Source organism: Mustela nigripes, chromosome 12 (genome assembly GCF_022355385.1).
Source record: "Mustela nigripes isolate SB6536 chromosome 12, MUSNIG.SB6536, whole genome shotgun sequence".
Taxonomy (NCBI): Eukaryota; Metazoa; Chordata; class Mammalia; order Carnivora; family Mustelidae; genus Mustela; species Mustela nigripes.
Genome location: NC_081568.1, coordinates 146,818,033 through 146,845,123, shown reverse-complemented (window position 1 = coordinate 146,845,123; position 27,091 = coordinate 146,818,033). Strand labels below are relative to the sequence as shown.

Here is a 27,091-nt window from a genome sequence, read left to right as displayed (position 1 = left end):
ATGGAATCGTGAGTTCAAGCCCCACATTGGATACAGAGCCTACTAAAAAACAAAAAAAAAAATTAAAAATAAGATCTATTTTAAAAGTCATAAAATCCTCTCTGTTATCCCAATTTCCATTTTTAAGCACTTTTCATGTTTTTAGAAATCTCTATTTCCTCTTTTGTGAAAGAAGTCATGTATTCAGAACACCTTTTTTCCTACAAGGTTGTCTTTTTCTTTTTTTAAGTTGATTTGTACAAAGTATTTAAACCTTCCAGACAATAAGTGTTTGTCAAAAAATGTGGAGAGATCTATTTTATGTCTTTTCAATTCCATTTTTGTCTATTTTGATAACCAGGTGTTCTTTTTTTTAATGTGAGCAAATATAGAAAAGATTTCATGGCTTATTTGTATTCTGCTTTAAAAAATCCTTCCCTATTGTGAGGTCATAAAGTTATTCTTTACATCTTCTTCCAAAAGATATACAATTTTGCCTTTCACAGAATTCTTTTTGTGGCAAGGGCGGGCATCCAACTTTTCTTCTGTGTGGATGAAATGTTTTTCTCAGAGCCATTATTCATTATTGAATAATTTGTTATTTCTCTATACTGCTCCTGTCATATGACTACTTCTAATAGTTTACCATTTTTTAATTGCAGGTTTTTGGTAAATACCCTTTTACCAGGCTAAGTAAACTTTCCACGGCTTACTAAGTTTTTACAATGAATGGGTGCTGAGTGTTTTGGTTGCTTTGTCAGCACTGAGATGAAGGTATGGATTTTGAACCTTTAACCTGCTCCAGTAGTACACAGCCACTCTAAGTTTCCTAATGCTAAGTAACCCACCCATTCCCATTAAAAATTTCCATTTTTCATGATGTATGAACTATGCTGGGTACTGCTGGATTACATTTGCTTTGTTTAGTAGGATTTTTACATTTTTGTTCCTGGATGATATGGGCCTGTGTTTTTTTTTTTTTTTTCTTTCTTGTACTTTCCTTCTCAGATCTTGGTAGATTATATTGTCAGATTAACCTGGAATCATTGTGCTTGTACACGATCACCTCTGGATGATCCCACATCAGACTCAAATAGCCTGTTACCCGCAAGTTTGAGACTTCAATGTAAAAATAACTGGGCCTGATATTTTCTTTGTGTAACTTTATTCAGATTTATTTGGAGGGATTATTTTTAGGACTATACTGTTACTGGGAGGTATGATGATCTAAACATGTGCCCCTTCAAAATTCTTGTTGAAACCCTACCCCTAGAGGTGATAGTATTAGGAGGTGGGGCCTTTGGAAGTGACTATAATGAGGATAGATAGAGCCTCATGAATTTGATTAGTGTCCTCTTAAGAGGCCTGAGAGCTCCCTCGCCCCTTCCACCATGTGAGGATCCAAGAAGGCGCTGGCTAGGAACCAGGAAGAGGATCCTCACAAGAACACACCCATGTAGATGCCATGATCTTGGACTTCCTGGCCTCCAGAACTGTAAGAAATTAAATTTCGGTAGTTTAGAACCCACCCAGGCTGTGGTATTTTATCATGGCAACCTAACTGGACAAAGACAGTGAAGTTATGTTTTCCTAGAATTTTCCCAGAAATTAGAGAATTTTAAAAAAATGGCTGTGAGGAAAGAGGTACTGCAGTGGAAGATTACATGACTCAGAAAAGTTTGTTCCTCATGAGTCTGGAACAGTAAAACTGATTAGTTGGTCCCAGGAAGCAAACATTGAATTCAATGATTTTTGGCCCTCAGTCCCTATCCCCAATAGTACCTTTTCTGAGGTAATTTTTTTTAACTATTTGACAAAGAAAAAGAAACTATTCCCCCCCCCCCTTTGTTTTAATAAAATAGGTAGTTCAGTCCTTAAGTGCTTGCCCACTCCAGTTGATACTGGACAACACTAGAGGATGTTGCTTCTGTAAAGTTCAACAATTTTAGTCTGACTTGGGAGATAACTGTTTTTACCTTGCCAGAATTATTATTCACATTTTAGAAATGTAGAAATGTGCTAACTTGTTGAAGAATCTAACAGCCCATTTACTGAACTTAAGAGTCTGATTTTCTATCTTGTGGCCCTCAGAGTGTGGGAGGAAGTGAAAATTACCTGGTTCACTTTACCTCAGCTAGGATGAATGGTGATCCACATTCTTCCTGGGCCTTCCTGGATGGTAACCGGAGAGCTTAATGAAGGAGGCACAGCCTGGGTTCCAGGAGGCACGCTCCCATCTTATACTGTAAGATCATCACTCACATTTATCAGTGGAGTAACTCGCAAAAGCAGTAGTTGTCTGAATAACCTTTAATTCTCAACCTCACGCAGCAAAGGTAATCACTTTGTGATAAAACCAAGTGAAATACCATGCATTCTGTGATTTAAAATAAAGTGGCTTTAGATCTGCTTCAGAGCTGGGAACAAGTTGTTGGGGAGAAAACACAGGACCATGTGCCTGCAGAGTTTACAGAGTGATTTTCTTTTCAGGTAAATGGCTTGGAAAGCAAAGAAGAAATAACCCAAAAAGTTTTCACAACCACCAAGTACACGTTTTGCCTTTAAACTATTAAAGAACATATTTTAGCGACAGTGAGGTAGCTACAGGTCACCTGCTTATATTTCTTCTCCAAAACATTCTTCTTAGTATAACTGGCTTGCATAACACTCAAATGTCATTTCAAAAAATAGATTCCTAGATTAATCTAAAGTCTGGATTTTATGGCTGCACTTTTACATAAATCAACAGGCTTCCCAATAATGCTTGTGAAAGCTGGGGGCTCTTATCGCATGTCACCAGGAACAAGATAGAAGAATCTTACACATTCTCTATCTTATAGCCATGATAACTTAAAAACTATGAAAACATTTCATAGTAGCTTTCCTAATACACTTAACGTTACCTGCATCATGAAGTCTCTGATGTCTGAGGAGGTCTACATTCTGAAGTTTAACTCACAATTAACTACTCTTCATCACTTTCTGCCCAGGACGAGTTTTTTGAAATTGAGTACAAAATGAACTTCAGTTGGAAGACTTTCCACATGTGTTTTATTTATAGTTTTTCTCCAGTGTGAGTCCTCTGATGATTGGTAAGGGATGAGCTCTGACTAAAAGCCTTCCCACATTCTTTACATTTATAAGGCTTTTCTCCTGTATGAATCCTCATATGTGTCATAAGGGATGAACTTTGTCGGAAGGCTTTCCCACATACTTTACAGTTAAAGGGTTTCTCTCCAGTGTGAATTCTCTGGTGCTGAATGAGAGCTGAGCTTTGGTTGAAAGCTTTTTCACAGTCGTTACACTTATAAGGTTTCTCTCCAGTGTGAATTTTCCGATGAGTATTAACTGCTGAGTGGGAACTGAAGGCTTTTCCACATTCTTTACAGTTATACGGTTTCTCTCCAGTATGGATTCTGTTGTGTATATTAAGCCGGGAAATCCAGGAGAAGGCCTTCCCACATTCATTGCATTTATAGGGTTTTTCTCCTGTATGAATTCTTTGATGCTGTATCAGAGCAGAGCTTTGGCTAAAGGCTTTCCCACATTCTTTACATGCATAAGGTTTCTCCCCAGTGTGAATTCTCTGATGTATGATAAGGGCTGAGTGGTAACTGAATACTTTCCCACACTCATTACAATTAAAGGGTTTCTCTCCAGTATGAATTCTATGGTGTCTACTTAGCCGCGATATTGAAGTAAAGGCTTTCCCACACTGACTACATTCATAGGGTTTCTCTCCAGTATGAATCCTGTGATGCTGAATAAGAGATGAGCACTGGCTAAAGGCTCTCCCACACTCGTTACATTTATAGGGCTTTTCTCCAGTATGAATTCGTTGGTGATTATTCAGGGATGAGCTTCCTTTAAATGTTTTGCCACACTCGTTACATTTATAGGGTCTCTCTCCAGTATGCATCCTCTGATGTCCAATGAGAGATGTGGTGAAACTGAAGGCTTTCCCACATTCGCCACAGATGTAAGGTTTCTCTCCTGTGTGAACTCTCAGGTGCTGAGTGAGAGAAGAGCTTTGGCTGAAAGCTTTCCGACATTCCTTGCATTTGTAGAGCTTCTCTCCAGTATGGATTCTCTGGTGTTTACTCAGGGAAGAACTGTGGAGGAAGATTTTCCCACAGATGTTACATTTGTAACATCTGCGCACCGTATTGACTCCCAATTGTTTAAACAGAACTGAATACTGCTGGGAATGGGGTTTCCTTCCTCTGGAAACAAGTCTGGGTTTTCTAATAAGGGGTGATTTCAGACTGAGATTTTTCCCAAGCTCAATACTCGCAAAGCTCCTCTCCCTCATGTAGGTGTTTTTGATGGTGATTAAGACTTTCCTGAAAGGTTTGTTCTTTTTGCCTTGTTGCTTCTTTAGCTTGTCCTCATTTATGTAGGCTTTCCCCAACTTGAAGTTAAAAGGACCGTCCCCTAGGAGTTTATTCATTACTTCCTGATTTTCTTCTTCAGAAACTGTAGTTTCAAATAAGCGTTCCCATCCTAAAATAAACAGAACAGGTAAGTCTCCCTTGCACTAAGAATAAAGAAAAGTGATACCAAAATATACAAGGATTGCTAACAAATATGTCCTGGATGTTTAAGAAAGGATGGAGAGAAAGAAGGGCAAGAGAAAGCAGCAGCATGGGAGACATGCCTGGGTGGAGAGGTCTGCAGAAAGCTGTATGTGGGTGAGCTCCAAGGAAAGCTCCTCCAACAAAGGCAGCCAGGCCTGCTCTAGGAACGAAGCTGGGTCAGCAGGGGACAGAGCACTTCTGAGTTCAGTGGGTTGTGTTACTCCTCAGCTCCCTTTCCCACGTCAGTCACTGGTACACTCAAGGTAAATCCACGAGGAAACTTCAGAGAGGCTATAAGTGAAAACTGCTGTTGTGGAACTCCTCTGAGTGCTGTATGTGGTATTGTGATGGACATTTCCTCACTCGTTCAAGCAATTCTTTACTGAGTAGCCACCATGCAAAGGTCAAGAACAGAAGTATGGGGAACATATCAGGCAGGTATCCAGTTTTCACAAGGGTTTACGTTCTAGCAGCAGGGTTCTGACAGTGACCAAGCGATGAAATAAACTAGGGATGATGAGTCCTGGGGGTGATGAGATCGAGGAAAACAAAAACAAGGTGATATGCAGTAAGAGTAAATGAGCTGACATTTTAAACTGGGTGATAAGAGAGTAGAATTAAAGATGGGATCTCAATAATGAGAGACGGCCATGCAAAAACGTGGGTATAAAGATGATTCGGTCAGAAAGAATGTAAGGTCAGAGTCAGCTTCGAGTTGTCCAGGAACCCAGATTCATCCAGTGTAGCCTGAGCAAGAGGGAACAAGACAGTGTTAGGAGGTGAGGAAAAGAAGTATGCAGGAGCCATATCACGCAGGTGATAACGGAAGACATTTGGAATTTCTTCGGAGGATCACTGTGGGCTAGGAGGGACAGGACAGTTTTGTTTAAAGAGGATCACAGTGGTGGTGCGACAAATGGATTGTCATTGGCAGTGGGGGTAAACCAGGACAGATGTAGAGCAGCCACTCGGGAGACTGGATGGAGGTGATGGCAGTCTGCACTAGTATGGCAGTGGAGGGGGACACATTTGGGATGCTCTGAAGGCAGAGATGACAAGAGTACGTATATCCTGAGTACATGAAAGAGAGGACTGAAGGATGGTATCCAGCTTCTGGCCCGCACTCGATGGGAGACTGGTACCATGTAATGATATGGGGAAACTTGGGGGAAGAGTACACTCTTGAAAATAATTTCCAGTCTACTTTTGATCACTTAGAATACAGTGCAAGGAATGGTGTCACTGCTTCAAAAAGAATGAATGTGTTTTCTTAACTGGAAAAGAGACATGTAATCATATAAGAAAAATAAAGAAAATACAGAAAACTTGAAAATCAAGTTTACCACGATTATATATATACACAACACACAAATATAATCATTGCTAAATGTGGAATTCAGCTCACCAGAATTTTTCTGGATATTAGAAAACACTTTCATTGGAAAAATAAAAATAGGTTGAAACTACACTTCCCCCCACCTATTCTTCACTTAAAAAAATTGTAGGCTTCTCTCCATAGCAACAAATGAAGGTTGACACCATCATTTTTTTACACCATCATTTTAATGGCAATGTAAGATTTCAAAGCACAAACATAATTATAATTTAATAAATCCCCTTCTAAGAGTGACTCAGCTTTCTTCTCCTCAGTGATACCTCATGTTATTAACATTCTTTATACCACCATTGCAACTCTGCACAATTATTTCCTTAAGATAAATTTCCAAACCTAGAATTGATTTTAATAAAGCCAGACCATCCTGCAGAAAAAGATACTCAGGTATCACTTGGAGCAACAGGAAAACACTGGATATGTATTTCTTAATTTGGGGTAATAAGGGGGAAATGGCTTCTCATTGCTTTAGTTTGTAATTCATTGATTATAATGAAGTTGATTCATATTCCTTTATTTTTTTAAAAGATTTTATTTATTTATTTGATAGAGATCACAAGTAGGCAGAAAGGCAGACAGAGAAAGAGAGGGAAGCAGGCTCCCCACTGAGCAGCGAGCCTGATGTGGGGCTTGATCCCAGGACCCTGGGACCATGACCTGAGCCGGAGGCAGAGGCTTTAACCCACTGAGCCACCAAGGCAACCTCCTTGATTTTTTTAATGGTAATACTCATGCCTTTGTCCTATAATTATTTCTTCTCTGGACGTTTTCTCTGTTTCTCTTTATATTATGCCTTTGTACTCCAAAGCCACTACAGCAATCGTAATAGTAGGAAAAAACTAGAAATTAAAATTTCTGGAAGATTATTTAATAAAATATGGATTAATAATACAATAGAGCTCTTTCGGAAAGGTGGGCCTCTATTTAACGAGGGCTGAAGAGCTGAAGTACATTCACAATTTAAAATAGGTTTGAGAGGTGCGCCTGGGTGGCTCAGTGGGTTAAGTCTCCTTCTTCAGCTCAGGTCAGGATTTCAGGGTCCTGGGATCAAGCCCAGCATCGGGCTCTCTGCTTGGCAGGGAGCCTGCTTCCCCCTCTCTCTCTGCCTGCCTCTCTACCTACTTGTGATCTCTCTCTGTGTCAAATAAATGAATAAAATCTTTTAAAAAAAAGAGGTTTGAAAACAGTATGTAACATCAATCTCTCTCTCCGTGTGTCTCTCTCTCCCTCATGCACAAACACAATCACACTCAAATAGTCATAACCTGAGAGGATAAATAGTAAAATATCAACAAAGGTTCACCATGGTTGGTTGGCAAAATTTCAGGTCTATCTCTTAAAAAAAAAAAAAAAAAAAAAAGATTCTGTTTATTTATTTGACACGGGGGAAGAGAGAGAGAGAGAGAGAGAGAAGACTCCCTGCCAAGCATGGGGCCCGACGCGAGGCTCGATCCCAGGACCCTGGGTTCACAACCTAAGCTTAACCGACTGAGCCACCCAGGCAGCCCCCCCCCCTTTTTTTAACAATACTATGTATTCCTTCTATAAATTAAAAGTAGTTAATATTTTTTCAACTGCTTTGCAAAAGAAGAACACAGTCAATTTGGATACTAATGATTTCTTTACCAACCAGAAAGCTCAGAGCTAAATTCTAGATTCACCCAGGGCTACTATGCTGGCCCTTACCAGATACATTCACTTTCTAAGGTTCTGACCAAACTTCTATTTTATTTTATCATTATTTTTACAGCTAGCTTCCTTGGATTATTGGTAGAATGTGACAGAATATATGTTAGTATGCCGTAGGAAAAAAGATCCCTGAAGTGAAAAAAAGACTTGACTCTACAAAGCAAAGGACACTGTGATGCCAAATAACGGTATTAACCCAAAAACTCCTTGGTATTTGATACAACCTAGTGAATCTTCTAAATTCCGAAGATAAAAAAAAAAAAATCCTATAATATTCTAGACAGAAGATGAAAAAAAAGGGGGATCAGATTTCTACACAGAAGACAGAGGAAAAAGAATTAAGCTAACAGAGGACTTTTTATCAAGGACACTCAATACTCAGATACTAAAGTCAAGTGTGAAGGGAAAAAAAAAAATTTGATGCCAGAATTCTAGATCCATAATTCTCACTGGAGAGGTAAAAGAATATTTTAGACATGCACAAAAAAGACCACACATGAACCTTTCTGAAAACATTATCCAAGAGAATATTCTAGTCAAACCAAAGGGGAAAAGCTGAAGACAAAGCTAATGCATGGAAACACGGGACTGAGCTGACCCAGAAAACCTATGTCCTGCCATGTGAGGAATAAATGACAATAAATGATAAGAAGCAAAGCTCAAAGGAGAGGGCCACCGTCTGGTGCTAGAATCAAAACAAAACAGAACAAAAGCAAAGATGGAAAAAAAAAATCCAAAATGACAATAACAGGAACAACAAAAACCAAAGACAAAGCAGAACGGCAAATGAGAGCTTAAGGACCCAGCAACCCAGAGGAGTTTTAGAGACTGAGAGATACATCCTAGCAGCCAGGGTCTGGGATGTATTATTTTGAATATTTTCACACAAAAGATTTAGGAGAATGCCATACTGAACATCTGCAAACCCTCTGCATAAATTCTATTTATGACCATTTTGCTACCCCTGCCTTCTCACTCTCGTGTAGTATATAAATATGCATACATCTGTGTTTCCTTTTTAGCCGAACCGTATGTAATAATTTGCAAACCAAAAAAGTCAAACAAAAACCCAAGCTGGAACAATGAGGGATGTACTGTATAGATAGAAATTTGTTCAAACCAAAGGGACAATAATTTAAAATCGTCAGTCCAAAAACTGAATGGGAAGTCCTCAGAGAGGGAGAAAAACCATGAGAGACTCTTAATTACAGGAATCAAACTGAGGGTTGCTAGAGGCGAGGGGGATAAGGGATGGGCTAACTGGGTGATAGGTATTAAGGAGCGCATGGGATGTGATGAGCACAGGGTATTATAGAAGACTGATGAGGGGCGCCCTGGTGGCTCAGTAAAGCCTCTGCCTTCGACTTAGGTCATGATCCCAGGGTCCTGGAATCAAGCTCCGCACCGAGCTCTCTGCTCAGCAGGGAGCCTGCTTCCTCTACTCTCTCTGCCTACTTGTGGTCTCTGTCAAAATCTTTTTAAAAAGCAGGGGGGGGGGGCACCTGGGTGGCTCAGTTGGTTAAGCCACTACTTTTGGCTCAGGTCATGATCCTGGAGTCCTGGGATCGAGTCTGACATCGGGCTCCCGGCTCAGCAGGGAGTTTGCTGCTCCCGCTGACCTCTCTCCTCTCATGCTCTCTCTCTCTCAAATAAATAAGTAAACTCTTAAAAAAAAAAAAAGAATTATAATTTAAAAAATTAAAAAAAAAAAGACTGATGAATCACTGACCTCTACCTCTGAAACTGATGATGTACTGTATGTTGCCTAATTGAATTTAAGTAACAGAAATTAACCAAAAAAAAGAGAAAAGATCAGTCAGAAAAAGAGAAGACATGAGTCACAAACCTTTACGTATTATATACAGTGTTACCTTTTCTGCATTCACATTACAAAGGATTCTGGAGACAAGTGGGCCCTTTTTCGGAGAATTCAACTCTCTCTCTGAACCTGCTGTATCAGGGCTCAGAAAGATAGAGAGAATATGCCCTTCCCAGCCTTTCCAGCCCGGCCTGGCCCATTCAGAGGTCCACGTCTCCTGAGCAGTAGCACCCAGGAAGTGAGAAAATGCTCTGCCCACTTCCCAATCATTGTCACTCACCTACACATGGGCCTTGAGAAACTCCATTTTCCACCATCCAGGGGTCTTCCCCTTGCTGCAACTGGAAGATGACCTTTGGTTTGGAAAATAGGATTCCTGTTTGTGAGCAAGAAGAGAATGAGTCTGCTGTACAGATATGAGCAGCCATCCTGGCACACAGATCCAGCCCCTGGGGCTCCGGGGCAGAGGGACAGCTGAAGGAAGGAGATGTCTTTTCAGAAAGGGGCTTCGATAAAACTTTTTTGAGGACAGCCAGGAGGTGGTCTCAGGAAGAAAGTCAGGGTGCTGGCTGTGCATGCCTCTATTGGAACCTCTCAGGAGACCCAGAGGGACAGAGTGTGGAGCCAAAGAATGGCAAAAGCACACAAAGGCTGCCCATCACTGACTCTACCAACCCAAGGCCTCTCCTGGCAGCAGAGGGGATAGCGACCGCCGCCCTGAGAGCCCACCTGCGGCTGAACGTGACCAAGCCCTCCAAGTGTCCTCCTTGGGGAGGGCCCCACGAAGCTCCCTCCACAGATTCTCCATCATGAGGAAAGGTCCTTACCCAGCGAGACAAGGGTGCCGTAGTTCTCCAGCATCACCTCCCGGTACAGGGTTCTCTGTGCGGAGTCCAGGCGCAGCCACTCGTCCTGGCTGAAGAACACAGCCACGTCCCTGAATGTCACAGACTCCTGCAATGGCAAACCCGTTCCTGCTCAACTGGGACCAGACCCCCAAAGGGGTGGCTGAGCAGTCACCCTGTTGCCATGCAGGGCTACGAGCATCTCTAGGCAAGTCTCTGTCCTTTCCAAATGCACATACAGTTGTCCCCACTTCTGCAGGAGGGGCTATGTTCTAAGAACCCCCCCTCTCCAAGTCTAAAACTTGGAGCATACTATACCCTACATATATTTTTTTCCTATAAATACAATCCTATGATAAAGTTTAATTTATAAATCAGGCAGAATAAGAGATTAACAAGTCATAACAGAACAATTACAACAATATGCTGTAGCAAAAATTATGTGACTGTGGTCTCTCCCTCTCAAAACACCTTTCTGTGCTGTACTTACCCTTCTGCTTGCGATATCGTTACAGCTAGACCCCAAGACCTGATCTTGACTGCCCACCTGCTTGTGCTCACGGACCTGTGACCCACATTCTTCCTTGAGCTTTTCTTTCCAAGTTATCTCTCAAGATGGAAAGTGAAACCACCCCTCCAGCAGTAGCCACTTGGACAAGTCTCACTGACAAGCTCTCCAGTCGGCCCACACCATTCACACCAGTTTGAGCTACAGCCCCGACTCACCTTGCACAGATGGACCGTGGAGTGACCTCTAGAATGACTGACAATTACCTCCACCTCCTTAGGATACTACAATCTCTGCCCAAGGAGGACACAGTCTCGTTTACATAACATACAACATGTGTTCAGACGTGTTTCCTTAAGGCGCATGTGCAACCTTACGCCCACCTCCACATACAGTGACAAGGATCCCCTTTTAAAATATTCAGCTTAACCCTAAATAACAGGAACCCATACACCGTGGCTTGGGGAGTCACGGCTTTGGAAGTTATTTGGCATGATCTTATATGCTGCAAATAAAGTTTCCCTGGCGCAACAGCTCACCTGGTGTAGTTTCTCTTGGTGGCTCGCCCAGGAGTGTGAAAGGATAAAGTGCCCAGGAGTGTGAGGAGTGCCCAGGAGGGTAAAGTGCCTACATGAGGGGAAGTGAGGAGAATGACACAGCCTTGTGGTACAGTGAGTATCTGGCTACTACTGACCTTCTAAGGAGAGGTTGGAAGCAGGATCATCTGGTAACTGAAACCATCAATTCCCTGATGGATGCGGGGCGGGGGGGGGGGGTGCTACTCTAAGTCTTTTCAAAGGCTCAGGAAGTCACTCGCCAGGCTCGCAACTCCGGACAACTTCCGTGGAGGCCTGGAAGCCATCTATTTGAATGTGCCAACCTCGCAGTCTCCTGGGAGTGGGCAGGCCTAACGGGTCACCTGACGAATGTCCAAACTGGGCTGTAGCCACTCAACATAAAAGTGAGCCTTCCGTCTTGACAATCTCTTCGGGGGGATGGCCTGTAATGCACGTGACATTCGGGCCGAGCACGTATTCAATGATAAAAGTGTTTTCTTTCTCTCCTGCTTCTGTGGAGAGGTTTTCTGGGTTGGGAAGAGATTGTGTTCTTAATTGTATTTCTATTAAGTGCCACAAAAGGGCCAAGAAGGGAAGAGAACACGGTGGGCCAGATGCTTCATTTCCCTCAATCCGTCCCCCAAGACCACTAGTCCTACCTAGCTGGGATTCCTTTTCCTTTCACCAGCTCTTTTAATCTGGTCCTGCTCATAAGCCCTAAATTTCCCAGTATAGTCCAACCCTCAAATAACAGGAGTTTGAACTGAGCAGGTCCAAATATATATAGACTTTTTTTCAATAAATACAGTACTATAAATGTGTTTTTTTCTTCCCTTTAATTTTCCTCATAACATTTTCTTTCTCTAGGATGCTGTATTATAAGAGCACAGTATAGAATACATATTCCATATAAAATATGTGTTAATTGACAGAATTGGCAAGGCTTCCAGACAATACTAACTATGGTTAGTGGTGAAGTTTTTGGAGGAGTCAAAAGTTATATGTGGAGTTCTCATTTGCCATCATGTGGCTGGAGCTAGAGTGTATTATGCTAAGCAAATAAGTCAGTCAGGGAAAAACAAATTCCATATGATGTCACTCACGTGTGGAATTTAAGAAACAAAACAGATGAACATAAGGGAATAAAGAAAAAAAAGAAAAAGAGGGGAGGCAAACCATTAGAGACTCTTGACTGTAGAGAACAAACAGGGTTGCTGGAGGGAGATGGGTGGGGCTAGATGGGGGGCATTAAGGGGAGCACCTGTTGTGATGAGCACTGGGTACTGCATGTAACTGATGAACCACTGAATTCCACTCCTGAAACCGGTATTACACCATATGGTAGCTAACTCGAATTTAAATAAAAACTTTTTAAAAAAAAGTTGTACGTGGATTTCTGACTGCTTGGGACAGGTGGGGTCAGAGCCCGAGCCTGTATGTTAGAGTAGGCAGAATGTTGGCTTCTAGCAGAATGGAGGCCAGCAATGAGGAAGTCGTGACCAGCTATAGGGAAGGTCAGAGGCTGCCCTGGCAGCCCTTCACAAGCCAGATTAAACCACACAGGCCCAAGATAGCAGCTGGCTGGACAGGAAACCCTGACCAAGTTAGGAAGAGAAAGCTGAAACGCTACATCCCTAGCCCAAGTAATGAATATCCTACCCTCTAGTTAACAACTGTCAATAAAAGATAGCAACTCAAACCCCAGGGTGCAAAGTGCTTGCTCCCTCTCTCTCTCTCAAGGCCATCTGCTCTCCTATCTTGAGAGTATATTTTTTGCTTTAATAAACCTTCCTGTTGTGTCACTCATCTGCTGTGTTGTGGGTCGGTCCTTGAATTCTTTCTTGAGACAAGACCAAGAACCTTCAGCAACTCCTTCAAGGACATGCTGGGTCGAGGCCGCTGGGCTTCCCCAGTTCACGCAGCAACACTGAAACCCTGTGTTGTTCAAGAGTCAGTTATACTAGAAATATCCCTGACCACGCTTGCTGATTCAGAGGTCCTCTTTTTTGGATCTTCCTAGAAAAATCACCTGGACTCCTATGAGGGACTACTCTAGTTGACTGGTCCTCAGTTCCTTAAGGGTAAAGACCATACATTTTCTCTTTGAATTCCTAATGTTACAGAGAGAATTATCGGACTCCCTCAGGTTCCACCCTTCACAGGGCAAAAAACAAACCTAGATCCCTCACAGAGCTCTGGTGTGGCTTTGGAACAGGACTGGAGAGGGTCTTAGCTGCTAAGCCAGGAATTCCCAAGAAGACTGATCCCAAGCACCAGACAAACAGCTTCCTTCAAGAGTTACCCCACCAGGCCCTTGGGTCCCTCCATGGGCTCAACCACAACGGCTTCAATGGGTTCACGACCTCTGAACCAAGAAAGCAGACAAAGAAAGGAACCTTGACTCACCTGAGCTTGGGCTGGGAGCAACCCTGTGGCCATTTCTCCCTCCCTGCTGCCCCTCCTAGAGAAGGCTCCTGAAATGGAAAAAGAAACTGTGAGCAGTCTGTCTGTCCATCCTGTCTGTACTCCCACCCTCACGAGGCATGACTAAATTAGATCCACACACTGAGCACTCTGCAGACGAAAGCCAGAGGGAATCTGAGAGCCCACGCATCCCTGCGTTGGAGGGTCCGTGAGCATGGCCACCCAAACCCAGAGTGCGTGGCAAACCTACTTCCAGTCCCGGGCCTGCTACCTTTCAGCTAGTGGTTTCTGAATAAAGGTAAATCAGACTAAGGAATTAGAACCATCCCATGGACATTAACAGAGTAAAGGGCAGTCAGGCCCGGCTCACAAAGATGTTCAATGAAAGAGAAGTAAATACTCCACACATCTGTACTTAAATATTTTGAGATGTACTACAATTATAATAATTACATTGTACCTAACATACTCTATAATTAGATATAATGTATGACAACAAAATATAATAATACGGTAATTATCATCACTCTTCACTAACATTTGAAGGAAATTGGTGTCCTTTTCCGGAAGAGCAAACCAAAAATTAGTCCTCTGTTCCCCTTGGAAATGGTGCTTCCTTTATGAAGAAAGAGTTATCAAATCTCCTTAATATAAACGAAAACATTATCCATCCTCTCCCTGCTCCAAAAAACCCCCACAAGTCTCAAAAGAAAGAGCATCATTGGCTAGAGATGAATTTAAGTTTTGGAGAAAAGGGAAGTAACTCAGCAAAAGGACAAAATTAAACAAAAAAAGAATAGTCAAATCACTCTAGGATTCACTCTGAGAACAGGGCCACACAAGCTCAATACAGCAAGGATAGCAAAAACTAATACACATAAAAATAAAGTTGAAACTGGAGGGCGGTGGGGGGAGAGACCAACAAACGCGATCAGCCAAAAACCGCCCCAGGGTGCACGAACCCTCCAACAGCGCAGAGCTCCCAGCAATCTCAGTTCTGGGGCCACTGCTCCAGGAGCGCTGCCCGAGGCTGGCTCCCGCGGCTCAGGCAGTGACAGCTCCGATTTCCGGGGAAGCGGGGCCGCGGGAGCAGAGTGCTCCCGGGGCAACGCCCCCTTCCCGGGCCGCCTTCACCTGCCGAGGCCGCCGCAGCTCGGACGCACGCGACTGGGACTCGGCTGGGACTCGCGCGGCGGCCAGCCCTCTGCCCTGGCCCCGCCGCAGGAGCTGCACACCCCGGGCCCGCTCTCACCAGCACCCTGTACCTGGGCCCGCCGCGACCCGGACGCCAACCGGCGCACCGCACCGGAGACAAGCAGGATACTTAGCCTGGGGACATTTTTCACCACCGCCGCCAGGCCGCCGGGCGCAACTGCGCCTGCGCACGAGACTTGGAAACTGGTGCCTGGGCTGAACGGCAGCGCTTTTCCTTACGAACTCCATTTCCCAGAGGTCATCGCGGGACGGCGATCTACGGTGCCCGATATGGGCCAATAGCACTAAGGCTGGAGAAAGCCGTCTTCCTGGGAACCCCCAGAAGGCTGCCGCCGCGTCTTTAACGCCTCTGTCACCGCCGGTCCTGTGGAGCGCGCTTTTCGGGAAAAGTGAGTATGTGTTTAAAAATGTGAAAAATTAGGGTGCCTGGGTGGTTCAGTGGTTTAAAGCCTCTGCCTTCGGCTCAGGTCATGATCTCGGGGTCCTGGGATCGAGTCCCGCATCGGGCTCTCTGCTCAGTGGGGAGCCTGCTTCCCCCTCTCTCTCTGTCTGCCTCTCTGACTACCTGTGATCTCTGTCTGTCAAATAAATAAATAAAATCTTAAACAAACAAACAAAAAAGGCATTGAAAGAGCAGTTCATAGCCATTAGTTTGTCTGCTGTCAAAACAAAACAGGACAGTACAGTACAGCAGATGAGTGGTCGTGAGAACATGGAGAAATTGGAATCCATTGCTGGCAAGACTGAAGAATGGTGCAGCTGTGGAAAATAGTATTTTCCTTAAAAAATTAAAAATAAGATTACTACGTGATCCAGCAATTCCTCTTCTGGGTATATTCCCAAAGGAATTGAAAGTGATGACTTAAACTAGTATTTGTATAATGTTAATAGCAGCAATATTTACAGTAGCTGGAAGATGGCAACAAGCCAGTGTCAATGGACAGATGAGTGGCTAAACATAATGTGGTGTAGGCGCACAATGGAAAATCATTCAGCCATATAAAGGAAAGAACCGTGCTCGTTTGGACACATGCTCCAAGGTGGACAGATCTTGAAGACAAGCCAGGTATAATAAGGCAGACTCAAAGTGAACAAACACTGTGATTCCACTTATATGAGGTCGTTAGAATCGATTTATAAAAAGTGGAAAAATGGTGGTTACCAGGCATTTGGGGAAGAGGGGAATGAGAATTTATTGTTTGGATGATGAAAAAGTTCTGGAAATGGATGGTGGTGATGGTTGTACAACAATGTGAATGTACTTAGTACTCCTGAACTGTACACTTAAAAATGACTAAAATGGTAAATTTTGTGTTACGTGACTTTTACCGCAATAAAAATAATAGCAATACGAAATAAAGATGTAACAGTTATGAACTGTTACTGGCAAAACAATATAACATTGAGATTTACAAAGTATAAATAAAGTGACACTGAGTACATGATGGCCTCCTTTTTTCTCTTAATATTCCTTAAAATGACAAAAACACATACAAATTTAATTTTCAAAGGAAAAGATCCCCTACAGCTCTAGAAAATACCATCAGAACCCCAGGAATTGAGAGAAAATCTTGGAAGGTATGCAGCAGTGTGCCCTGAGATCCAAAATCCATCTAGTAGAAAGATTCAGAAGCAGCAGCCAGGAAATGAAAAGGAGGAAAAATTATAAATAGATTACAGAACATAATGATGGGGTTGGGCCAGGAGAGACCTACAAAAAAATATATCCTGGATAAAGTTTCAGAACTCTTAAGGATAAACAGAAAATCCTAGGAGCTACAAGGATATAAAAATAAAATTTAGTTGTCTCAAATGATAAAGGCAGAGCCAGAAATTCTTGGGTAGGACTCTAGCTCCAGCAGAATGAGTAGTTCAGTGAGGTCGTCAGAAAACCAAGTTTCTTCCTTCCCTCCTCTCTGCTGCTCAGGAGTTCGGTGTGATGTGGACATGGACACAAAATCAAGGTCTGTTGGGAAATAGGAATGGATGTTGGGTAATCAAGCATGCCCACTCTTCTAGGCAAAGCAAAGAGGGTAAGACTGATATCAGACTCAGCAGCAGCACCGGATTCTAGAAGATAGTGTGGACTAATATCCTCAAATTCCTAAAGTAAAATGACTTAGAACTTGTAAGTCTATAACCCTTTAATCTAGCTTTCAATTGTGAGTGAAGTAAATGCGTTTGGAAGTTGAAAGTATTTGCATAGATTGTAATCCCTAAAATATTTCTGATGGAATTAGTGATAAATATAGTCATTTAAAAAAATCAAAGAGGGCACCTGGATGGCTCAAGTCAGTTGAGCATCTGAATCTTGATTTCACCTCAGGTCATGATCTCTGGGTTGTGAGATGGAGCCCCATGCTGGTCTCCACTCTGGGCATAGAACCTGCTTGGGATTCTCTCTCTCTTCTCTGCCCCTCCTTGCTTGCATGCTCTCTCTCATTCTCTCTCTCTCTCAAAAAAAAAAAAAAAATCAAAACAGTGTAACTTGTATGGATTATAGGAAAATGTAATAAGTACATTAGTAAAATATCAGGGATCAAAATGATTCTTGGGGAGTATTGTGAAGATTTAATCATAGGATTAAAAACACATGATAACAAAAGGGAATGGCAAAGAGGATATGATGACAGGCTAAGGTACTTGTCTTTTTCAAGGGGATGACACAGATACCATTTCACTTCAGATGTAAATTTTTTTAAATGTTTAAGTATGTATATTAAATATTTAATAGAGACCAGTAGGCAAATGGAAACATGGTATCTCACTTTGTAGCCAGTCACAGAGTAGTCTTAAACTATATTCTTTTAAGGCAACATTCTTTTTAAAATATAAATTATTTATTTTTGTAATTGGATCTTCACAAAATTGCCTTTTCACTGTGTTTTGTTGATGTGAAATCACACTGTACACAAAAGTACACAAAAAGTACACAAAAGCTGGTCACCTGGGGAACAATAATTGTATATTCAGTTTAATAGAAATGAAAGGATATTTGTCTCAAAACACAAGATTTTATCTGTTGCATAAGCTTTTGTTGTGTCATCAGATTAGAAAAGTTTTGAAGTAACATTTTTAAATTCTTGATAAAATTGTTGTGTGGCCATAGGTCCCAATCAAGATAATGGAGAGAGACCCGCAGCCCTCCTCTCCATCTGCCAGCTTTGGATATTTCTTCCTTCTCCACACATCTAGCCTGTGTCCTGAGCCCCAGCATCAGCTTCTGTTCTGGGTTGGAATGTGGACCCAGGGCAATGGCTGCACGAGTAGGGAGGAGAGCAGGACTTGCACCAAGTTGCCTCATTCCCCAAAGTGTGAATACTCACTCACCAGTGCTGCCCGCACCTTCTGGCCCACCAGGCCATCAGTGTTTGGAGTCTTGGACCTAATACATGAGAAGGTAATGCCAGCTCAGCTTGGAGTACTTCGGGGAGAATAAGACATCCACCAAAAGGAGGGCTTTTCTGCCAGGACCTAACACACCAGTTACTGGACCACAGACCTCTGTTCAGAGAGACACTGGCCAAGGATGGAATCACCACTTCAGCTGTTGGCAGCTTACCTTCCAGACTGTCAAGTATGCTTTTTGCTGTCTGCATCTCTTGGAGTAGTGTTATTGTCTACTTACCCATCAGTATCAACAAGGAGACTTAGAACCAAAATTAGAGATCTGGCTTGACTGTATTTTATTTTCTATCAAGTATATGGGGGAACCTGTACTTGCATGATGTTGCCAAGGAGAGAGACTTACCAGGTGTTGTAATGCCGTGTGCGTTGTACGCCCACCTTAAAATACCACCAGAGACGCAAGTCAAAGCCAAACAGCAAGGGTCGATTATTACGAGTTCGCACCCGGACCTCCACGCACTCGTTGCCGGTGACGCTGAGAGATCCCAAGCAGAGTAAATGCAGGGTTTTTATAAGCAGGTACAAACAAGTTTGGGGAGGAGTACAGACAAGTTAAAAAAAATCATACCTGGTGTTGGTTGATTGGTGTTGGGAGCCCGCGCACACATCAAGCAAGCGTTCAAACAGAAGCGAAAGTAGCTAGTTAGCCGACGCCTTAAGCAAGCACTTTTACAGAAGCAGAAGTAGCTGGCTGATAACACTTTGGGCGGAAACAAGTTTTGGGTGGGGTGAGGTTTGTCCAGACCTTTCAGTGTCTGCAAAGCTACATATAGGATTTCATCAAAATGAAAAATTACCACAGTTTTAGGAGCATGAAAAGACAAGACACAGTTGGGGAAAACCACTTGAAGAGCATTTATCTGATAAAGGATTTATAAACCAGAATATATAAAGAACTTTCAAAAAACTCCCATTGTACTACACCAAACACCCTAATTTTTTAAATGGGCAAAAGATTTGATCAGATACTTGTAAAGTTTTTTCGGCGAGATAAACACAACAACAGGCAAAGTGGGTGCAAGGAAAGATTTATTAAAAACGCTCTCCGGCGAAGTTTCAGGGCTCAGGAGAAGGGGAGCCAGGAAAGTTGGGCCGGGAGGAGGTGGGCACCCTCCGGCGAGGTTCCGCGACTCTGGAAAGCAGAGTGGCGTAAGTCGCGCCCAAGGCAGGGAGGAGGGGGCTTTTAAGGGTCTCGAGGGGAGCTCAGGGGTCTTTTGGCAAGTTTCCCTTATTTGGATATTTCTCCTGCTTGTCGGGGTCCCATTGGTCCACTGGAGCCCAGGCTGGGGGTCTCAGATTTTTGCTTGTCAGGGTCCCATTGGTTCATGGGAGCCCAGGGCGAGAGGGTCTCGGATTCCTGCTTGGGCCTTTGTTCTTGTAAAGTTTTTTCTGGCGAGATAAACACAACACCAGGCAAAGTGGGCGCAAGGCAAGATTTATTAAAAACGCTCTCCGGCGAAGTTTCAGGGCTCAGGAGAAGGGGAGCCAGGAAAGTTGCGCCGGGAGGAGGTGGGCACCCTCGGGCGAGGTTCCGCCACTCTGGAAAGCAGAGTGGCGGAAGTTGCACCCAAGGCAGGGAGGAGGGGGCTTTTAAGGGGTCTCCGAGGAAGCTCAGGGGTCTTTTGGCAAGTTTCCCTTATTTGGATATCCCGCCGCTCATCAGGATCCCATTGGTCCACAGGAGCCCGGGGCGGGGGTCTCAGATTCCTGCTTGGGCCTTTGTTCTCCTGTCCGAGCTCAGGTCTTGTGGCGGGAACTTTCGCCATCTTTAGTAGCCCTTTCTGCCAGCCCAACAATACTTCACTAAAAAGATATATTAAACTCAAAAAATGTTGCACAACAGCATTAGTCATTAGGAAAATGCCGATTCAGACTATAGGGAGATACCACTAATGAAGTTCTAGAACCTAGGTGAGGTTCGGTGGGCTGAGGTCTGGAGCTGATGACCAAGAAAGAATTCTTGACACATCTTTGGTGCAAAATGGTAGTTTATTAAAGCCCGGGGACAGGACCCGTGGGCAGGAAGAGCTGCTGCCCCTGGTTGTGATGGATGGCAAGTTATGTACCCTGCAGTTGGGGGAAGGTGAGGGGAAGGGAGGTTTCAGTGGAGTTTTCATATGCTAAAGAGAGCCTACAGGGTGCCAGGATACTGGAGGCCTTGCCCTTGTGGCTTGATCAATGTTGGCTTGATCAATGTCATCCTTAGGCCAGCCATTTACATCAAGATAGTTGGGAGACTTTTTGGTAGGATGTCATAATCCTGCTATCAATCATCTTTGTTAGTGAGATTTAGGACATTTGTAAGCCAAGGGAGACTCCTGTCTTGCAGGATTGCGATCCCTGCAAGTTAACTATTTGCTTCTCGCTTATGGCAGTCAGGGGTGCCTGAGGGATGCTACACATATGACTGAGGGGGAGCAGACGGAGAGGGGGTGCAAGGTGCCAGCTTTTGCTTTGTCTTCAGCCAGCCTCATGCTCCCTCATCACCACTACATACCTACTGTTGTAGAAGAGCTCACATCCCCTCAAATACGTCCACAACTTAACCCCAAGAATGTGTGACTGTTACCTTCTATGGCAGAAAGGACGATGCCCTCGTAAACAAGTTAAGGATCCTGAGATAGAGCAGTTATCCTGGCTTATCTAGATGTCCTTGACATAATCACATTGGTCCTTACAAAAGACAAGTAGGGAGTCAGAACAGAGGTTATATGATAATGGAAGCAGGGGGACAGAAAGAAAGAATTGAAGATGCCACACTGCTGCCTTTGAAGATGGAGGAAAGAGGCTGTCAGCCAAGGAACATGGGTGTTATGCCCCAATAATGGGTCCGTGATTAAAGGAGCGAGACTGATACAAAGCAAAGGTCAAGCAAAGCTTTATTTCGCGCCAAGCATCAAGAATCAAACTGGCCCGCCAGGGCCGCGCCTCTTATAGAGAGGGCAACCCCGCTCTCCTTTACGGACTAGCTTTTAAGGGCAGAGGCCATGCGGTTGGGCCTGGCCATGCACAGGTGGCCAATGAAATTGTAACACACAGAGAAAACTGCACAGTGTTTCTAGGTGACCAGTTTAATTACAATTTCACCTTGGTTAGGATTGGCGCCCAAAAGGCTCCCAAAGGGTGGGGCCCATACTCCTTGGTAGCGAGGGAGACAGTATGCAACCCCCCACAGATCGGATGTCTCCACCTGCCTGACCCATCCTTGTATCTGTATTTTGTTACCTGAGGCTGGTTTCCAGGACTTGTTTTTAAGTAAGTCCCCTGGGGGAAGGGGAGCAGGGACAGTTTAAGAGTTAAACAACAAGGTTATTGTTTAACCTCAATGGAAGCCTCTGGCTAAAATATAAAAATATAAAATAGGTCCTTATAGTGGGCACCTTCCACAAGCTGGAAAAGGCAAGGAAAGAGCCCCAGGAGGAAGCGGCCATGCTTTCACATTGACTTGGGCTCAGTGAAAAGGATTCTGGACTTCTGGCTTCCAGAATTGCAAGAGAATAAATGCATGTTCTAAGCCCCTGAATTTGTGGCAGTGTGTTACAGCAGCGATAAGAAACTAACATGCCTCTGGGGCGCCTGGGTGACTCAGTGGGTTAAAGCCTCTGCCCTTCAGCTCAGGTCCTAGGATAGAGCCCCGGACTGCTCAGCAGGGAGTCGGCTTCCCCCTGTCTCTCTGCCGGCCTCTCTGCCTACTTGTGATTTCTGTCTGTCAAATAAATAAATAAAATCTTTTTAAAAAAAGAAAAGAAAGAAAGAAACTAACACACCTCCTAAAATGATTTAATAAATTTTTAATAGATAATACAAAATGCTGATGAAAATGTGAAAAGAGCAGAACTCTCACACCTTGGAAAACATTTTGTCAGTTTCTTATAAAGTTAAACTGTAAGGGTCTATTCAGCCAGAGTGGCCCCACCCCGGTTGAACTGCCATTTTGTTGTAAAACTTAAATTGACCTGGCCCCCCACAGGGGAACTTATTTAAAAACTTATTTAACTTATTTAAAAATCCCGGAAACCAGTCCCACGTAACAAAGTCCAAGTACAAGCTTGGGTCAGACCAGGTAGAGGTATTCAACCAGTGGGGGTGATGAAGTTCTTGAACCTAGGTGAGGTTCAATAGGATGAGGTTCGGAGCCAATGGCTAAGAAAGAATTCTTTAGACGTCTTTGGTGCAAAAAGGTGGTTTATTAGAGCACGGGGACAGGACCCGTGGGCAGGAAGAGCTGCTGCGCCGGGCATGTGAGGAGTGGCTGGTTATATACACAGGAGTTGGGTAGGTGAGGACAAGGGGTTGTTCAGAAGGGCTATTGGGGTAAAGAAGACTGTCAGGATATTGAAGGCCTGGTTACTATCAAGCCAAGGCCACTTTCTCTCTAATGAGGCACTAACATAAAGACAATTGGGAGTCTCCTGGTGGAATGTTTGTTACATTCCTGCTATCAAGCGTCCTTGTTAGTGAGATTTAGGTTTAGAAGAAATTTAACTTTATTTACTTTTCCTTCTACCTCAGCCTCCTTCAGTTTTTATGGAGGGGAGGGTGACATTAGGGCTTGAGGAATTGAGTTATGTGCCTTTGGAAATTGGGCTATTGATAAGGTAACTTCTTTGTTGTAAATTTCAAGGACATTTGTAAACCAAGGGAGACTCCTGCCTTGCAGGATTGTGATCTCTGCAAGTTAATTATTTGTTTTTCTTTTAGGGCAGTCAGGGGTGCCTGAGAAATGTCACACATATTACCAAGGGGAGTGGGTGGAGAGGGGGTGCAAGGTGCCAGCTTTTGCTTTGTCCTCAGCCAGCCTCCTGCTCCCTCATCAGTATCTACTGAAGGGTAAATGAAAACATATGTCCACACAAAAACTTGTATGAAAATCTTTTTCTTAAGATTTTATTTATTTGACCCAGAGAGAGAGTTAGAGGGAGCCTGACATAGGACTTGATCCCCAAACCCTGCGATCATGACCTGAGCTGAAGGCAGATGCTTAACCAACTGAGCCACCCAGATGCCCCTGTATGAAAATCTTTACAGTGGCTTTACTCATAATAGCCAATGCCTAGAAACTGAAATATCTACCCACTGGTAAATAGATCAATAGATTTTGATACTTTCATGTAATAAAAAGAAACAAATTTCTGGCATTTGTCAACACAGATTAATCTTAAAAGCATTATGCTAATGGTGAGTGCTATGAAGTGTGTAAACCTGGCAATTCACAGACTTGTGTTCCTGTGGCTAATAATACATTATATGTTAATAAAAAATATAAAACATTATAAAAAGTAAATAAAAGCATTATGCTAAGTCAGAGAAGCAGAACACAAAAAGTTCCATAGTGTGTGCTCCTTTATATATAGTACACAAAAAAGAGACAAAGCCAGAAGGGACAGAAGTCAAATCAGTGGTTCCCTAATGCTGGGGAAAATGCGAAGGGATTGACTTGTAAAGCAGCACAAGAGACAATTCAGGGTTGAAGAGGCTGTATAAACAAACCTTATTCTTGACTCATTTAGTACCCAAGCCCAAACTTTTTTGTCTTGTCCACTTTTCACAAAATGCTGCAGAAAAGGGAAGGTTTGTTAAGGCAGAGAGGGTTAGAGAAAAGGAAATTGTTAACAGAGGATGAATGCATTGTTCCAGACCAGGTGGTCCTCCTAAGTGGTGCTGACCAGGTAATGTCAGGTTAACTGGTTAAAGGTTACATTCCTAGAGAGCTGAAACTATTCAGACTGGATATGAAGTCTTGGTTTGCTGACATGGGGTTTAGCACAAGTGACTCCATCCTGGCCCTGCTGTTTTCTTATTAACACCACAAAGAAGGAAACGGAGTTATAACTCCCAACCCTTATATCAAGTATTTCCTAATTAAAAAAAATAATAAATGCTGCTACACAGCAAAGGAAACCATCAACATATGAAAAGGCAACTTACTGAATGGGAGAAAATATTTATCATGTATCTTGATAAGGGATTAATATCCCAAAGAGATAAATAACTCATATAACTTGGGATACCTGGGTGGCTCTGTTGGTTAAGCCACTGCCTTCAGCTAAGGTCGTGATCCCAGGATCCTGGGATAGAGTCCTGTGTCGGGATCCTTGCTCAGCGGGCAGTCTGCTTCTCTCTCTACCTCTGCCTGTCACTCTGCCTGCTTGTGCTCTCTCTCTAACAAATAAATAAAATCTTTAAAAAAAACTTACCTAGGAAATCTTTGTCACTGTGGTTAAGTGGATAACTAAATATTGTTCCCATCATAATCCTAGTTATTATCTTAAAATGTTGTATGTCACAAAATAACCACATTTCCTTGTCAACTGCATGGCAGTGAACTCTAATCAGATCTCTAACCATGGCATTTTTCTGTCTTTGTCATTTACAGGATTGTTATAGGATTGTTATTTTACTCTGATGCTTTTGCAAAAGTGTTTTGTCTTCAGAAAGATTCATAGAATGGACTTTGCTGGTAATTTTAAGATCATAAAACTGAACCAGGTAAGAATCACCAGAACTAATGGTCAAACTGACCTGCTCAAACTGACTTGCTAAATCCTGGACTAGAAAGCCAATTAAATCAGGAACTCAGTGCAAAGAAAATGGAGCTCAGGGCAGAAAGGGGATCTACCTATGGCCCTTGGAAACCACGAGAAAGACTGCAAACTCAAAAGGTTTATGGGATACCGCACCTGTTTCTTGTTATCTCTGAAGCCACCAGAAGCCTCCTTCAGTCCAACCACTGCCACCACATCTGTTAAACAATAAAAATGCAACCAAGTAAGTTTGAAGGTCTAATTGGTCTTATTAATTCATGATTCAGGCAGCCTCCAATCTAACAAATACAGAGTATCTTATTTGGAAGTAATCTAGATATTTAATGATTTCATCACTTAATGTAACTTAGCAAAACTTCAAGGTTTTAGATGACCGAAATTTTCAGAGAAACTAAAAAATTCTCCTAAAACCTGTCAGGTCGCTTACATCTATTTATTTATTTTAAAGATTTTACTTATTTGACAGAGAGAGAGATCACAAGTAGGCAGAGAGAGAGAGAGAGAGAGAGAGAGAGAGGAGGAGGAGGAAGCAGGCTCTCTGCCGAGCAGAGAGCCGGATGCTGGACTCGATCCCAGGAGTCTGGGATCATGACCTGACCCAAAGGCAGAGGCTTAATGTACTGAGCCACCCAGGCACCCCTCTTACATCAATTTAGATCGCTTGTTTTCACCAATTGTGTTTGGAGCACCTACTTAAACCTCATTAAACATTAGACAGGTTAGCCATTACCCCCAAGCTATTTTTCTTGCTGACACATCTTGTAAGCAATAGCGTGAACTTACTTGGTAAGTGAACTCAGGTGGAATACGAGTTTTATGGTTAATGTTGAGTGAATAAACCAACAAACTTAAACTGGCTTTAATGCCACATCTTTTTCCCAAATCACATGAACCTGAAATTCCCTTGGGTTAGTCTCTTTTATATTTTCGAGAATTTTTATGAACTTGATAGAAGTGAAACGAAGAAGAAGATAGAAGTCTGATGCTTAACTAAGTTTAGTAATAGCATCTGGAGCTAGAAAATACTCCGCGTCCACAACTCGCATACAGAGACACACATAAACATGCAGACGGAATAAAGAGAGTTTATAGCTTCCGTTTTAGTTCAAAAGGAATTGGATCTCCGTTGTTTTTCTGGCAGATGGAGTAAGTTAGTTAAAGCCACCTGCTCAGATGGCTAAAGCCGTTTCAAATGAGTTTTCCCCCATTTATTTTTCTTGTGGTAAGCATGACCTTCCCGAAGTTTGTGCTTCAACCTTTGCCTCCCAAAGGCACGGGGGAGAGAACGCAAGTTACAAACCTTTTAAGAGAAATCGGGGAGGTTTGGGGATAGGTAAAAAGGAACAGGTGAACTTTGAACTCCCTCCAGAGCTTTGCAAGAATGTGTGAGATCAAGACAGTTGCTTTCCTCTCCCCAAGAATGACCTAATGACATCCGAAGCTGAATCACCCACGCAGCATTATCTTCTATTTGCTTGGGGCACAGGGAAGGCCTAAAAAATTTTCTCTTAGGCTCTGAATGTCAGCTTTCAGTTTGGCCAAACTTCTGATCATAGAATTATTAAGTCCTTTTAAATACCTTGCCAGGTTTCATCGTGGCCAAACCCTAAATGTTTCAGGCAGCATTAAACAGCCCCATGGACCTGGGAGGGAGGGTGCAAGGAATATCATCAAAATCGATAACCAGTGCCCTGGATTTGGAAAGGTCAAGGACAGTATGAAATTTGATTTGTCTCTCCCTGACAGAGACCCATGCAGGAGAGGGGATTCTGGTCCAAAGTCTCATTCTAGCTGACTTCGGCCAGTTTCCCCAGGACCCTATCTATCTGCAGGCTCCGAATAGGCTTTAAAGAAGAGGATGCAACTCTGCTATTTACCAGAAGTTGGCAAGGTATTTCATTAATGTTAATTTTATTTTTCCTGGGCTCAGAAAATCTCCGGGTCCTATCAACTCTGAGAGGAACCCACACAGGGGCCCTCCTTTGGGGATAGACGTGAGGATGTCCATTAAGCCACGAACAGGGTGGACTCCGGTTTACAGTCTCATAGAGGCAATTCAGACCAAGAATTAGAAGAGCTGAGTATTCAAAGAAAGGAAGGTGGAGGGGGCCAGGAGGAGGGATGTCAGGCTT

General features: G+C 43.1%; 1 protein-coding gene and 1 long non-coding RNA gene across 2 annotated transcripts; one reads left to right on the top strand and one right to left on the bottom strand.

Annotated features, from left to right (window-relative positions):
- Nucleotides 1–1,833: 1,833 nt before the first annotated feature.
- Nucleotides 1,834–15,234, bottom strand: ZNF879 (zinc finger protein 879). Its single transcript, XM_059416149.1, has 5 exons — nucleotides 15,057–15,234; nucleotides 13,774–13,841; nucleotides 10,285–10,411; nucleotides 9,738–9,833; nucleotides 1,834–4,482 (listed from the first exon to the last, which is right to left on the bottom strand). Exons 1-5 carry the CDS (start codon nucleotides 15,232–15,234, stop codon nucleotides 3,035–3,037), a joined length of 1,917 nt encoding a protein of 638 aa, XP_059272132.1. The 3' UTR covers nucleotides 1,834–3,034.
- Nucleotides 15,235–15,306: 72 nt separating this feature from the next.
- Nucleotides 15,307–26,823, top strand: LOC132027413 (uncharacterized). The gene is made up of 4 exons (XR_009407147.1): nucleotides 15,307–15,395; nucleotides 18,116–18,933; nucleotides 24,791–25,182; nucleotides 26,706–26,823. It is a non-coding gene; the product is annotated as an uncharacterized LOC132027413 (long non-coding RNA).
- Nucleotides 26,824–27,091: the final 268 nt, after the last annotated feature.